At 40.6% G+C, this 14,239-nt stretch overlaps 1 protein-coding gene across 1 annotated transcript in view; it reads left to right on the top strand.

Annotated features, from left to right (window-relative positions):
- The window catches only part of MCTP2 (multiple C2 and transmembrane domain containing 2), a gene marked incomplete in the record, with an annotated part of 246,278 nt that overhangs the window by 89,801 nt on the left and 142,238 nt on the right, over positions 1-14,239 (top strand). The window contains 1 exon segment of the mRNA XM_045163827.1: positions 11,924-12,088. Coding sequence (XP_045019762.1) covers positions 11,924-12,088 — 165 coding nt within the window.

Genomic DNA, 14,239 nt, shown 5'->3' on the forward strand with positions numbered 1-14,239 from the left:
AAGACAAACGTAGACATGAATGATACTATCCAACCTTTCCATGTAAAGGCTTTTGTTCCTTCTGACTGCTGATATGAATAAAAAGGAAACACACGCTCTTTTAAATTTCATTTAATAACAGCATAGTCAGATGTTAGACTTAGCTTGTTTCAGAGGTGAACTTTTATATGTGCTGGCCATGTTAGAATGTTACACTTCAGGATGGGGGACACATGTACACCGCTGATTCATGTCAATGTATGGCAAAACCCACAATATTGTAGAGTAATTAGCCTCCAATTAAAGAAATAAATTAAAAAAAAGAATGTTACACTTCATTAAGCTTGAATTATTTGTAGTTGCAGTGCAGTTAGACTTAGTCCTTTAGAAAGTTATTTACCATTAGGTAGAAGCTAATTTTGGTACTATAAGGGCAATGAAAAGATTTAGAGGAATATGTGGTATATTTTATAAATCTTTTTTATGCTATTTCTATTTTACCATTTATTTGTTTATTTTTGTGAGTGTTTCTTTAAAGATTTCTCTATGAAAAATAGTTGTGTGCAATTGAAGATAGGGATGTGTTATCAATTCATCAGGTTCTGAAGGTAACACATTGTCACTGAAGTGACTAAATGTCAAAATTCATGTAATGTAAACAAATCCCCCAAAACTCTGTGTAACTTACTTCAGCTCTGCTACTTCCAGAAGAGGAATAATCAAGATGCAGGTGCCCGTGATGGGTCTGTGTGTTAGGGGAGGGTGCGTGGGCAAGCTCTGTATATGCATTTATTTATACACACACACCTGTACACAGATGTATACCAGTTCTCATTTCTAACCTGTAGTTGTTTACTTCTTTGTAAAATAAGGAGATTGAAACAAAGATTTTGTGCATTACAAGAGCATGTGTATGTAAGAGAGAGAGATCCGTAACCTGAGTAGTCATTTAGGAAGGCAAACTTTCTAAGCCTTGCTTTTTAAAATCCAGAGGAATCAAAGTTCTGACTCTTCCTAAAATGTATATCCTTTGCATTTTGGGAGCCCTTTAAAAATAACCAGGCTAAGTTTTTTTTTTTTTTTTAATTTAGCTTTGTTTTAATCCTACCTGGGTTTTCAGAACTCTGGTTCTTTTTAGACATAAAATTAAGAGGCAGTAAATAATCATGTGAAGCCGTCTCAAAAATCCCTCCAACTTTTGTCTTACTCCTTTATAGTCACTAGAGGGTAGGAGAACATCATTCTCTCCGCAGAAGGGAGCTGGCTCTCCCTCTCGCGTATTAAGCGTTGCTGTAACCATCCAGAGCAGTAAAGTTTCCCAGCATGCTCCGGCGAAACCTGACAAAGCAGTATTTTCTCGTTTATTGATTCTGCTGCTGCACTAAAACACTGGTACTGTACATCAATAACCATCTTTAGTTAGGGAGCTCCGGCCTGTGGAAGAGCGCTGGCAGTTTGTGGAAGAACATAAAGGCTAGAAAGAAAAATTGTGAGCTTGGGGAATATTGGAGTCCAGGGAGGACAGGAGAGGTTAGGAAGAATGGCCCAAGGAATGAAGAGCGGAGAAAAAATGTTGCCGGCCAGGATAAAGATATCAAAACTATGAAAGGAACAGAGGATCCTGGAGAGCAGTATTTATGTCTGTGCTGCGAAGTGGCATCTTACCACTGCGTTGTTGTCTTCTTCTTTCCCTCTCATTGTAGTTTCTAGAATTTTGACTTCAGGGCACCGGGCTCAGAGACTTAATAAATGCCTGCGCCAAGTACACAGTGTTTTGTAAAACCTTTGATGAATAGAGGTCACCGAAAGCTACTTATGATCATGGGTGAGAGATGCAATTTATGGATTGGTGCAGAATTTCAATTGTTAGGGTGACTTTTTGCTACTTAAAGCCTGCAGTTATAGAGGGAAAAGTGAGATAACTTCTAATTTAGCTCATAAAAGTGAGTCACAGGGAAAATCTATAGTCTCTGTGATTAACTCTTTGTAAAAGTAGTTAAATTACCCTGATCAGTCTCTCTTGGTAGTTTTAAACTATAAACTGCTTTTTTAGGATTTCCATTTAAAAACTAGAAAGCAGAAATTTAACATAAAGAAGATTATTTAATCTGAGTGTATAAAATTTTGCTAGTTCTAAGTGATGCATTACCTATAAAATGTCATTGACTCTTTCACCTCAATCTTACTCTTATAATAACTTTATTTAAATAACTGCTTCTTAAACTCATAAGTTTATAATTTTGCATCACCCAGAGTGGCAGTCTTTATGGACTGTCTTCTAAAGCGTTTCCTTGAATATATATATATATAAATATAAATATATATATATATATATTTTTTTTTTTTTGCCTGCAGCATGCGGCTTGTGGGCTTCGTTCCCTGACCAAGGATTGAGTCCTACCCACTGGAATACCAAGGACTACCCCGTTTCCTGGGTTTTGTTACTGACCTTGGTTTTAATACAGTGAATACGTAGAAATTGCCTGTGAAAGTAGTTTTAGCTTTCATGCAAAAGCCTTTGTTTACCTTCAAGTGAGCATTTTAAAGAGAGAGCTGCAAATCTGATCTAAAAGGGCCTGAATCAGATATCTGCTGCTTTTCAGATATTTCCTTTGCATAATCTTTTCTGTGAATAGATCTATTTCCTTACCTTCCTCCTCTCTAATGTATATCACAGTTACAGTGCTAGAAAATTAACAGCAGTTACTTCTCTTATGTCAAACAGTCTAATGGGATAGAAACATGATAATAAAATGTGGAATTGGTAGGTCACTGATGTCTTCAGAAAATCTGCAACTGTACACACCCCCCTTTGATTTGGGACAGTATTATGGGTGACCATGTGCCCTTTGAGTTACGGGTTTTCTTTATTTTAGATAATTTGCACCAAGTATTTATTGTCATATGGCTCCTCTTTTGACCTGTTGTTTCATGCAGTTATACGACAGCCGCTTCAGGTAAAAGACATCGCTGTGTAGGGCAACATTTTTTTCCGTGTGACATTAGTTGATTAGTGGTTCCACCATTTGCTGTGTTCGGCTTCGTGTTCGTTTAGCAAGGTTCCTGCGTTGTCACAGAGACTGAGCACTGCAGGGACAGCATTTTCCTGTCCCTCTGCCAGGTGGCCTCTGACTGGCTGAGAGGGAGGGGCAGGATGCTGCAGGTGGGGCGAGGGAGAAGTCAGGGTCTTTCTCCCCTTTCTCCGATTCATGTGGTGTCTGTCTTTGCCCCCTCCACTAGCCAGTCCTGCTGTGGTTTCTGCTTCTCCCAGGTACCTCTGACCCGAGCATTTATTCTTTTTCTCCCTGTAGCTCAGGGATCACTGAATTGCAGCCTGAATGCAAAATCCAACCCTGTATCTGCTTCTGCAAATACAATTTGATTGGAATGTTGTTGTGCTCATCGGTGTGTGCACTGCCCCTGGCTGGCAGGGCGGAGCAGAGTACTTGGGACAGAGCCTAATTCTTACTACCTGGAACTTTACAGAAAATTGCACCACGCCTCTCCCCGCCCCCCCCCCCCCCCCCCACCAACACAGGCCTAAAAGTGCTGGCCACTTCCTGCTGTCGCTAACCTTAGCTTTTCTTCATATGTTCTATTTGGCATCCCAGCATTGTATTATATTATGTTATGTTAGATTATATTAAATATATTGTGTGCTCAGTCACTCAGATGTGTCAGACTCTTCTGTGACCCCATGGACTGTAGCCTGTCCATGAAATTCTCCAGGCAAGAATACTGGAGTGCGTAGCCCTTCCCTTCTCCAGGAGATCTTCCCAACTCAGGGATCGAACCCAGGTCTCTTGCATTTGCAGACAGATTTTAGGCTGTCTAAGCCACCGGGGAAGTTGGGGAAACTTAAATTGAAAGAGGACTGTCAAAGAATTTGGAAAGAAGATTGTTCAGTCTGTCTGCCTGTCTATCTATACACCCGTCTGTCTGTCTGTCCTGATGTGCTTGGTGAGCAGAGCCCAGGTGAGAACCAGAAGGAAGTTCTGATGGTGGTTTTGTCTGTCATATAGTTTTGAGTTGAGAAGAAGCTGCTTAAAGTGGAAGAAATGCCTCTTCTCCACCTGAGAGGTAAATGCCTTCTGTCAGTGCACCTCTTTCTCTACTTGAACTCATTTCACTATTGGTGAGATGAGTTATTTCACCAATTTCACCCTTTTTACACTATTGGTCCTGGAAGTAGTACAAGCAAAACCCTTTGCGAGAAGTGTGGTCTGTTTGTGGAACCAAAATGAGAGTATCATGCCTGGACTGCTTCCCCAATTAATAGAGTGCTTTTTGTTCTGTTGTTTTTTATTTTCACACATTATTCACTGAACTCGAATGCCTATCCATAGTATCACCTTTTACTGTTTTGTTTTCTTGGTTAAATTTAAAGGATCGGGGGATGGTATATCCCAAACAGCCATATATATTCATATATCTGTTTATTTCTATCTTCCTATCTATATATATCTTCCTATTTTTTAATCTATCTCTATGCCTATCTATCCCTTATCTACCTACTTATTATCTCCCTCTCCATCTAGAAGTAACACTGCTGAATATCTTAACCTTGATGTTTCTGCTGCATTGTTATGAAGTCTAGGCCAGCATTATGCTAGACAGAATAGTTTCTAGAGGTCTTCCTCATTTCTGGGGGCCTCAGTCATGCTTAGCTAAGGCCATGAATTTATTAGAATTCTCAAATCTTGTGTATCTCCAGCCCAGAAGAATAGAGCCGCTTTTCACAAATCTGTCATCTCAGTGACATTAGAATCACTTTTGTCCAAAACCCTCTCACTGAGCACATACTATATTGGCAGGAATGCTGTCCTGAGACTTCAGAGATTAGTAAGACTTGGACATCATAACTGATGCAGTATTCAAGAGATGGAGCAGTGGAAACAGTGACAGACTTTATTTTCTTAGGCCCCCAAATAACTGCAGATGGTGACTGCAGCCATGAAATTAAAAAATGCTTGCTCCTTGGAAGAAAAGCTATGACCAACCTTGACAGCATATTAAAAAACAATGACATTACTTTGCCAACAAAGATCCATCTAGTCAAGGTCATGGTTTTTCCAGTAGTCATGTATGGATGTGAGAGTTGGACCATAAAGAAAGCTGAGCACTGAAGAACTGATGCTTTTCTACTGTGATGTTGGACAAGACTCTTGAGAGTCCCTTGGACTGCATGGGGATCCAACCAGTCCATCCTAAAGGAGATTAGTCCTGAATATTCATTGGAAGGACTCATGCTGAAGCCGAACCTCCAATACTTTGGCCACCTGATGTGAAGAACTGTCTCACTGGAAAAGACCCTGATTCTGGCACAATTAAAGGCAGGAAGAGAAGGGGATGACAGAGGATGAGATGGTTGAGTGGCATCACTGACTCGATGGACATGAGCTTGAGCAAGCTCTGGGAGTTGGTGATGGACAGGGAGGCCTGGCGTGCTGCAGTCAATTGGATCGCAAAGACTGAGCAACTGAACTGAATTGAACTGATCTGATTAGGAGAGCTGAGAGTAGAGAGGTGGGGTATTCAGAGACTAGACCCTTATCGTGACCTTGCAGGTGGGTGGGGTGGGTTGAAGGCTGGAGAACTGAGTGAAAGGAGACAGGAGTGAATCTCACCAAGTGAGGAGGAGGAAGTTCATTGAGACATGACACTCACAAAATAATGTGTGTGGCAAGCACTTCAGACTCTGTGTTGGTTCCAAAGTTGAGCTCTCTCAACTAGCAGCATCAGTAGAAATCATTTGAATGCAGATATTTCTGGGCCTCCATCTCAGGCCTCTCAGATCCGAAACTCTGGAAATGGGACCCAGCCACCTATTAGTGAGCCTTCTGGGTGACCTGGAAGCATATTTATGTTTGAGAACCACTGATGTGGACTAGGGGGTGGTGTGGGATGCTGGGAAAATAGGAGATGAAGCCAGGGATGTCAGAGGGGCAGGCCTTGTAGAACTTCAGGGAGTGCTGCTGGATTTTAGATTCCTGGGGTTAGAGTGAGGCAGGCGAGGTGCCTGGGATAAAACGTGAGACGGCTCTGGGGCCAGTCCTACCCTCACAGAAGCCTGAGCATGAACACCTCCTTAAATGTTTGAATGCCTCTCTCGCCTCACCCTAGTCCTAGTCCTGCTTAGGGGTCCCCTTGACCTATTTTAAGTGAAGGAGAGCCATAGAAATACAGACTACAAGAGTTAAGGCCTGCAAATCAAGAAATAACAAAGGCCTACTCCAGAAGCACAGGGAACTCTGCTCACTCTTATGTGGCAGGCTGGATGGGACGGGAGTTTAGGGGAGAATGGATACATGTATATGTATAATTGAGTCCCTTTGCTGTCCACCTGAAACCATCACAACATTGTTAATTGGCTATATTCCAATATAAAATAAAAAGATAAAAAAAAAAGAAATACTAGTTGATGATTATCGCAGATGAACCAACCATTTAATTTTGAGCTTCCTAGAGGTCAGGGTGAAAAGGGAAACCTTATTTACTCACATGGCCGTCATCTTTTTCCTCCTCAGTCCAGAACCCTGAGGGTCATTGGGTATTTATAGACTTTATCAATTTTTTAAAAATCTTCTCATAATCTAATTTTTAACTTCAAACATCGAGTGAGGATAGTCCCTCTTAATTAAAAAATAATGTAATCCTTTAATATCTTTGCACACACAGATGATTCATATCCTTGGAACTATGATATAGTTTTCATCTGTAAATATGTCTCATCTTCCATGTCCATGCCTCTGTGGGAAATTTAAAAGGCTTGCTTTATATCCCATGCAAAAATTTGTTTGTCATTCTAGGAGAATTTATGCCTCCAGGGTTCTCTTCAGATGATACAAGGAACTGCCAAGTAGGAGCTTTCTGGAAGCCTGTTGCATGAGTATATGGATCTTCTCATGTCATGCTATAAAAGCTGTTGACAATGAGCAGTATTTTTACATGTTGAAAAAGCTTGAAAGGAATATTTCATGGAAAGCTTTTATAGACTGCTCCCTTCGTTTTTCTAAGCATTGACAATATAGTTGGAATCTTGCTTTACTCTTCAATTTGCTTACAAAGTTAGTTCATTTTTGTTTATGCATTTGTCTCCATTGACTCTCTACTTCCTCACAGTGACTCAGGAAAGATAATTAATGAGAATCAGAATAAGATGTATTGGCAACATGGGAACACGTATTTTTAAATTTCCATCACTGAGATGATCTAAAAAGTACCCGTACAGTAATTGGTGCCACTAAGGTAGGCCTACTGGGAAAACCTTGTAAAAACGTTTTTTTCAGTGGCCCTAATTTTAATTTTACTTTTTAAAAATGTTTTGATATTTTTTGCCACCCAAGGGAATGCTTTGAATTGTTACCCAGGGGTATTGATTGGCATAGTTAATTATGAACGGTGGTATCACTAGAGAAAGAAGTGGCTACCTACTCCAGTATTCTTGCGTAGAAAATCCCATGGACAGAGGAGGCTGGTGGGCTACAGTCCATAGGATTGCAAAGAGTCAGACATGACTTAATGACTAAACAACAGCAATCACTGACTATCACATTGCTTCTGATGACTGTAGGTATTTCCCCTGCTCCTGGACTCTGTGCCTCCTTGTCAGGATCCTTCTTTATACCTGACTTTCTGCTGTTCTTCCTGGCTTGGGATGGACAGACACATCAAGCTGTTACGTCCACCATCCTAGGGTTTCCTCTGTAACCATGCTGAGTAGTTGTCCTGGAATCCGCTTTGCCATCTTCACAGCATGCTGCTTGGCCAGAATCCTCCAATAATGTATGTTTGCCAGTGTGTAATCCTTTTTTTAAAAAATTTATTTCCCTGGAAGGCAAATCTATCCACTGTTCTCTTCTTTTGGGCTCTGCTTGGTCATCATTGCTATGCATGGGCTTTCTCTAGCTGCGATGACCGGAGGCTCCTCTCTAGTTGAGGTGCACGGCCTTCGCCTTGCAGTGGCTTCTCTTCTTGTGGAGCACGGCTTGAGGGTGAGCAGTCTTCAGTAGCTGTGGCACATGGGCTTAGTTGCCCCAAGCGTGTGGCATCTCTCCAGACCAGGGATGGAACCCCCATCCCCTGCATTGACAGGTGGATTCTTAACCACTGGACCACCAGGAAAGCCCCATCCACTGTTTGGAGAGTCTATTCCTAGACCAGAAACTCCTGAGTATTCTCCACCTGCTGGAAGTGAGCAGAAAAGCCCCACAGCCTGTACCTTCCATCTTTCTCCCTTTCTTCTTTCCCTTCCTGTGAAATTTTCATGACCTGGGAGTAAATGAATGTTTTGGAATCTGTTTCATTTTTTACGAAAGTTAGTATGTTTCTAAGTTAAATATCCCAACTTGTTTTCCCTTAGTCATAACTAAGTTGCATGTTTCAGGAAAGAGTCACTCTTTCTGGGAGTAGGTTTGCCACGGGTGGGGGCCATGGAAGAGAGCCGATGAATGAATCCACATAGAAATAGTAAAAGTTTCTGATCCTCTGGGAGGAAGGAGAAAAATAGCAAAACCCTGCTGGGCTGTATTTTATCCATTATGTCTGCTGAGAAATTAGGGTCAGGACCCAGAAGCTTTGCTCTATCTCCCGGTGTTTGTTTCAGCTTAGGTGGGGTGGGTTTCTCCCTTTGATGGGTCATTTCCTTCTCTCCTTTCACATTCCAGGCTGCATTAAGATGACAAATTTCACTTACAGGGCTCGGGCACAGACATGAAAACTTGAGCTATTGAGCTAACAGAGTGAGTGCAGAGGAGTCGATTTATGGTGGGGAGAATGGGGGTGTTTGAGGAACGCAAAAGTTCCGGAGAACCCAGCTCTGCATCCGAGCACAGACGGGAATGGCCCAGGTGCCACCCCCCAACCCCAGACCCTGCCTCTTAAACCTCATCACAAGTCTCAAGGGTGGAAGAGAAATGTGAAAGTGATTAAGAAACGTGTTTAAAGCTCATGCTCACATCCTAGACCGCATCGCTTGCAGATGAAACTTTTTTTTGGATATAACCTTGTAGAGGGCTTTGCAGAAATATTTAGAAATACGTAGAATAAAGGTCCTGTGTCCTTTTCTGTCTGTGAACTGTGCAATAAACACTTCTCTTTTCCTACCCCGCCTTTAGCAAGGGAAAAAAAATCTTGGACAGTGAAGAGCAAGTCCATCACATCAAACATGACTGCGTTAAATGCTAAAATGTTCAAAGTCCGACTGAGATAGATAAAGGCTTTGATGGAAAGTGGATATTTCCCAGGGACATTACAAGCAATAATCCAGATGTTAGAGTGTAATGCAACGAGTGTCCCTGGATTGATCAGGAGCTCCAGCCAAGCTGGGCCTGGTGCAGGCCTTTGCCTTGCCCTCCCATGCTGTTCCGCCATATGGAACCTATCTCTGGGCCCCGTTAATAACCAGCTTTGGATTCCATTTTCACAGAGCTCATAGAGCTAAGTGGGGCTGTTTTATGGACAAGTTAGATAGAAGCCTTTCCAAGATAAACATCCAATTTGAAATTAGGACATACCAAGCCACAAAATTATTTTAGGGCATATTTCATGGAAACACTGCCATTTTTCTTAGGCAATTGCCAGACTGTAGGATGCCCTTTGATCCCTTGTGGACATTACTCCCTTCTTTATAAAAAGGATTTTGAAATAGTTGCAGTGTTTAGGGAGGAATATATCTGTCGGAACTTTGAAGCATGGCCCTGGGACAGGTCATGCTTCAGCTTATTGGTTGGCAAGTCAAACTTTAAGAAGAAGAAACATAAAAAAAGAAAGTGCAGCAGGATGTATGAATCAAATTCTCATTTTCTTTTTAAAGATGGAAGTTTTCCGCCTGTGTGCTTGGTAAGCTAGAGAATGTTTTAAAAGGATCTGTATGCACACACATAGAGTATAAACACAGCTACAAACGTATTTATATATGTACCTGTCTATACATTCTGATGGTATGCATTGTTTTTAACAAATGCCATCGCCTTCTCCAAATACAAAGTTACTTAACCTTATTTCATAGATTTTCATGATTGAATGTATTCTTTGTATAACCCAACTTCTGATCCTGTTTTCAAGAGGAGAGGGTTTTTTCTTTTTTAAACAAATTATTTTCCCGTCTCCCTTTCCTGTTCTGTATCTGCATCTTCAAACCTGTGTGTGTGTGTGTGTGTGTGTGTGAATTCCAGTTTCCAAAGAAAAGCAACACAGATATGAAATTGGGAGTATACATTTCCATAAAATAGCTTTGTTTAAGGAAATCATAAAATGACCCAAACGCTTGGCATTACTGCATCATTTGTTAAGAGGGGTGGAGTGACGTGTGTTGGATGAGGTAAGCTGGCATGTAATTAACCCGGCACTGACATACCGTTCGTTGTGATAAATTGTGAGTAACCGGTGTCCAAGCAAATTGATGCCTAAATGATCTCAAAGATATAGTGAGCAGATGACAGGAATGAATATATAGTGTTAGAAATTCATTGCTCTACTGTGATGCTCGACACCATCTCCGTCCTTCAGCCCATTTATTTCTCCCTCAAATTAAGCCGTCCACCCTCGTGCCATCTCACGTACTGAGTGGAGAATGTGAATGAATTCTGCCAACCAAACACAGCCTGTAGATCGGGTCAGGGATTCTCACTCAAACAAACTCACCATAAAAAGACACTGTCGAGACCTTCAGGGTATTTAACAATGTTAAAGGAATAGACGTTACTTGTGTTGAGTGTGATCATGGCATGGTGCTTATGTAAAAACAGATAAGTATTTTGCTTTCAGATATTTCAGCCAGAGAAAACATTAGGGAAGCAGGGAAAGATGTAATAAGATGACAAAATGTGATGAATAAGCACATGGAGGTTGGTTGTGCTGGTCTCTTTGTGTGTGTGTTTGAAGATTTACATAATGAACATTAAAAATAAAGTGTGCTTGTCTTCTTCATAATTTAATTCTAGGGGATATTTGCCCTTTTCTATATTCTGTTTAAGCTGTGTGTGATGTAGAAAAGGAAAAAAAAAATAAGGTAACAGTTACTGAACACTTACTTGGTCCCAGGCCCTGGTCTGTGTTCTTTATCCAACCTTCCCCTCCCACCAGATCTGCAAAGCTCATTTGGCTGTCAAGCCTATTATAATCTGTCTCTGGACCTGTGAATCTTGCAGTACAATTAGGCTTTTTTGTTGTCCCCTAAGGGGGATTCTCCATTTTTTTGGAGAATCCCAAGGATGGGGGAGCCTGGTGGGCTGCCGTCTATGGGGTCATCCAGAGTTGGACATGACTGAAGCGACTTAGCAGCAGCAGCAAGGGATAAGGCTCAGCAGTAAAGAGTCTGCCTGCAGTGCAGGAGATACAGGAGACTCAGATTCGATCCCTGGGTCAGGAATATTCCCTGGAGGAGGAAATGGCAACCCCCTCCTGTATTCTTGCCTGGGAAATCCCATGGACAAAGAAGCCCATGGGCTAGCAAAAGTGTTGGACACGACTTAGTGACTGAGCACAAGAAATAAAGAGAGGTGGGGACAGATTCAAGTGTGAAGGATAAATTGAAAGCCGTAATTTCGAAATGCCCAGAGGTAGTTTGTTTCCCTGCAGAGCAGTGCCTGGTTCTTATATCTCCGTTTCCCAGAATGCCTCTCTTCCCTTCCTACTATCAGAGTAGCCAAAGGCCCATTTGGAAGATTCTACAGAAGAGCACGTGTGGGTGGGAGGCCAGTGCGAGGTGCCAGTGTTGTTTGAATCCATCCTTCACTGGAGGCTCCAAGCCCAGTGCTTGAGAAGGAAGTCACATAGCTGTGGTTGCAGGTTTGCAGAACCAGTGAAGAATATGAACACATGCACTAGGCAGGGAGTGCTATTTCTCATGAATATTGAAAGCTGGACCACCCCCTCTGATCACCAAAGTCACACTCAAGAATTATCAGCAAGTTTATATGTCATCTTTATTTCTTTGCTTTAGTCCTCTTTGATACGCAACCTCCGGCTCTCAGAGTCCTTGAAAAAGAACCAACTCTGGAACGGGATTATAAGTATAACTTTGTTGGAAGGAAGGAATGTCTCAGGCGGAAGCATGGCAGAGATGTTTGTCCAGTTAAAACTGGGAGATCAGAGGTATAAAAGTAAGGTAAGTTCTGTCAATTCCTTAAGGAGAACAATGTCTTTAAGATGAAAACAATGGAAAAAAAAATGTATGTTTTCCCCCTCTAAACTTTGCAAGAATAAAATTTATTTTTAACTCTCCTGTGTGGATTAGGAGCACCCCAGAAAACAAAATAAATGTACAGATGCTGTCTGTTAATATGGGGCATTTGATTGTTTAGTGTCATTTATTTTAATATAGTCACTGGAGCTAGAGAAAGTTTATTAAACAATAGATTTGAATGCATGGCTTATTTTCATTTTGAAAATAAACAACTGTGTTTCAGAGATTGTGCTGAAAACGATTACTAAATGTTTTCAAAAATCCTACAAAAATAAAATAGTGTAATATGTTATAGTTGAATTAAAATACTTGAGTTAAACTAACTAAACATATTTTCAAAATTATACACTCCTGGCTTTCTCTAACTTGTTGGTATGAACACCAAAAATAGACATCTAATACTGCTGTTTTCGTACTCTGATTTTTTTTAAAGCTATCTAAAAGTATTAAAAGTGATTTGTTTTGAACAAAAGTAATAGCTTTTTTTTTTTAAGCTGTCTTTAAAAATCAATCATCTTATTCCACTGATCCAAATTCCATTTAATTTTTAATCTCAGTAATTCGGTGTGGTTTTTATTTCAAAAACCCTAGTCTCCAAACCATGGTAATTAATTAGTTTTACATAACTGTCAGACAGGAATATTTCCTATGTTTTATGGATTGAGGGAACTAGGGTACTTGAAAGTTAAGTCACTTGCCAAAAGCCACATAGGAAGAAAAACATCAGAGTGGAAGACTTTGAAAATAGGCCCGAGGGTATTTGCAGGTGGGGCTTTCCAGGGTAGCGGACTTACCTGAAGCAGACTAGTTACAGAATGACTTAGCGGGGCAGGAGGTTGTCTCTCCTGCACAATTTTCAGTGCAGAATCAAATATTAAAGGTCATTTACTCCAGTGCAAGCAGCAGAAAACCGAAGCTCATGTTGCAGAATTGTTGATTATGAGAAATGAAAAAATTGAAGCAAAGTTATGGCCAAAATGTACAGATGATAATTTTAAGCAGGCAGTTTTAGGCTGTACCTCACAAAAAGTGTATCCAGGATAAGCACAGCTCTCCATTAAGATTCCTTTAACCATCCAGCATCAGGGTAAGGATTTATAGAAAAATTATTCATCACTAAGCGCACTTACCCTTTTAGGCTAAGGTGAAGTGTAGAAAGAGTCCAGTATCTGCTGCATTCCCCCTTGGGGAATATTGCGCTTAAGTTGTGATCAAATGGGCTTTTTTTTTCTGCATAGTTTCTAAATTCTGTGATCTGATATATTTAAACTCAACGATGATGAAGAACAGCATAGATGATGTTATATGGTGTTGGCTGCAGTTGAGGTCTAAGCAGTTCATTTTTTCCCATGCAAGCAAACTTGGCTCCAGGATTTCATCGTTGGCCCTGAGTTCCTGGTATTTAGTGGCCCGCATTTTTGCTCACTTTTTCTTCACAAATTGAATCTCTGTGTAAACGAAACAGAAATGAAAGTCTTGCCAATGAATCAAACACATAAGCAGTTTGAAATCACTCTTGGAGAACATGGAAACACTTGTGGAGTTTTCCAACCATGCATGTTCATTTTTAGGTTTGGCTGTAGTGGAATTTCCTAATCTTCCTCTGACTCCAGTGACTGGATTCAGGAAACTTGAATTTAGAAATAGGCAGTCACATACAAGTTATGGGTTTCTCATGTAATGCATCTGACAGATGTTAATTAAGATCCCAAATTGTTAATTTATATAGTTCTTAAGCCAGCGCTGAAATGGATGTGCCAATAAAAATGTTATTTCCATTTGATTAACCAATTAGGAGTATCTTTTGTAAGAGAGAACAGCTATAAAATGTCTATTGAGATATAATATTATATAGAGAGTGCAGCTCAATAGTCATTATTATATATGTGTAATAAATATTACCCATGTATCAAAAATATATATTTTGTATACCTATAACATTGATTGTTTCTTTGGGGATAACAATGCTGTTTCTAATTTGGTGGATAAATGACTGAATCTGGGGTCAGCTAAAAGAGTATGATGTTTTGTCAATTCTTAAAACCTTGACATGCCTTTCATTTTCAACAAGGA

This window comes from Bubalus bubalis, chromosome 20 (genome assembly GCF_019923935.1).
Source record: "Bubalus bubalis isolate 160015118507 breed Murrah chromosome 20, NDDB_SH_1, whole genome shotgun sequence".
NCBI lineage: Eukaryota > Metazoa > Chordata > Mammalia > Artiodactyla > Bovidae > Bubalus > Bubalus bubalis.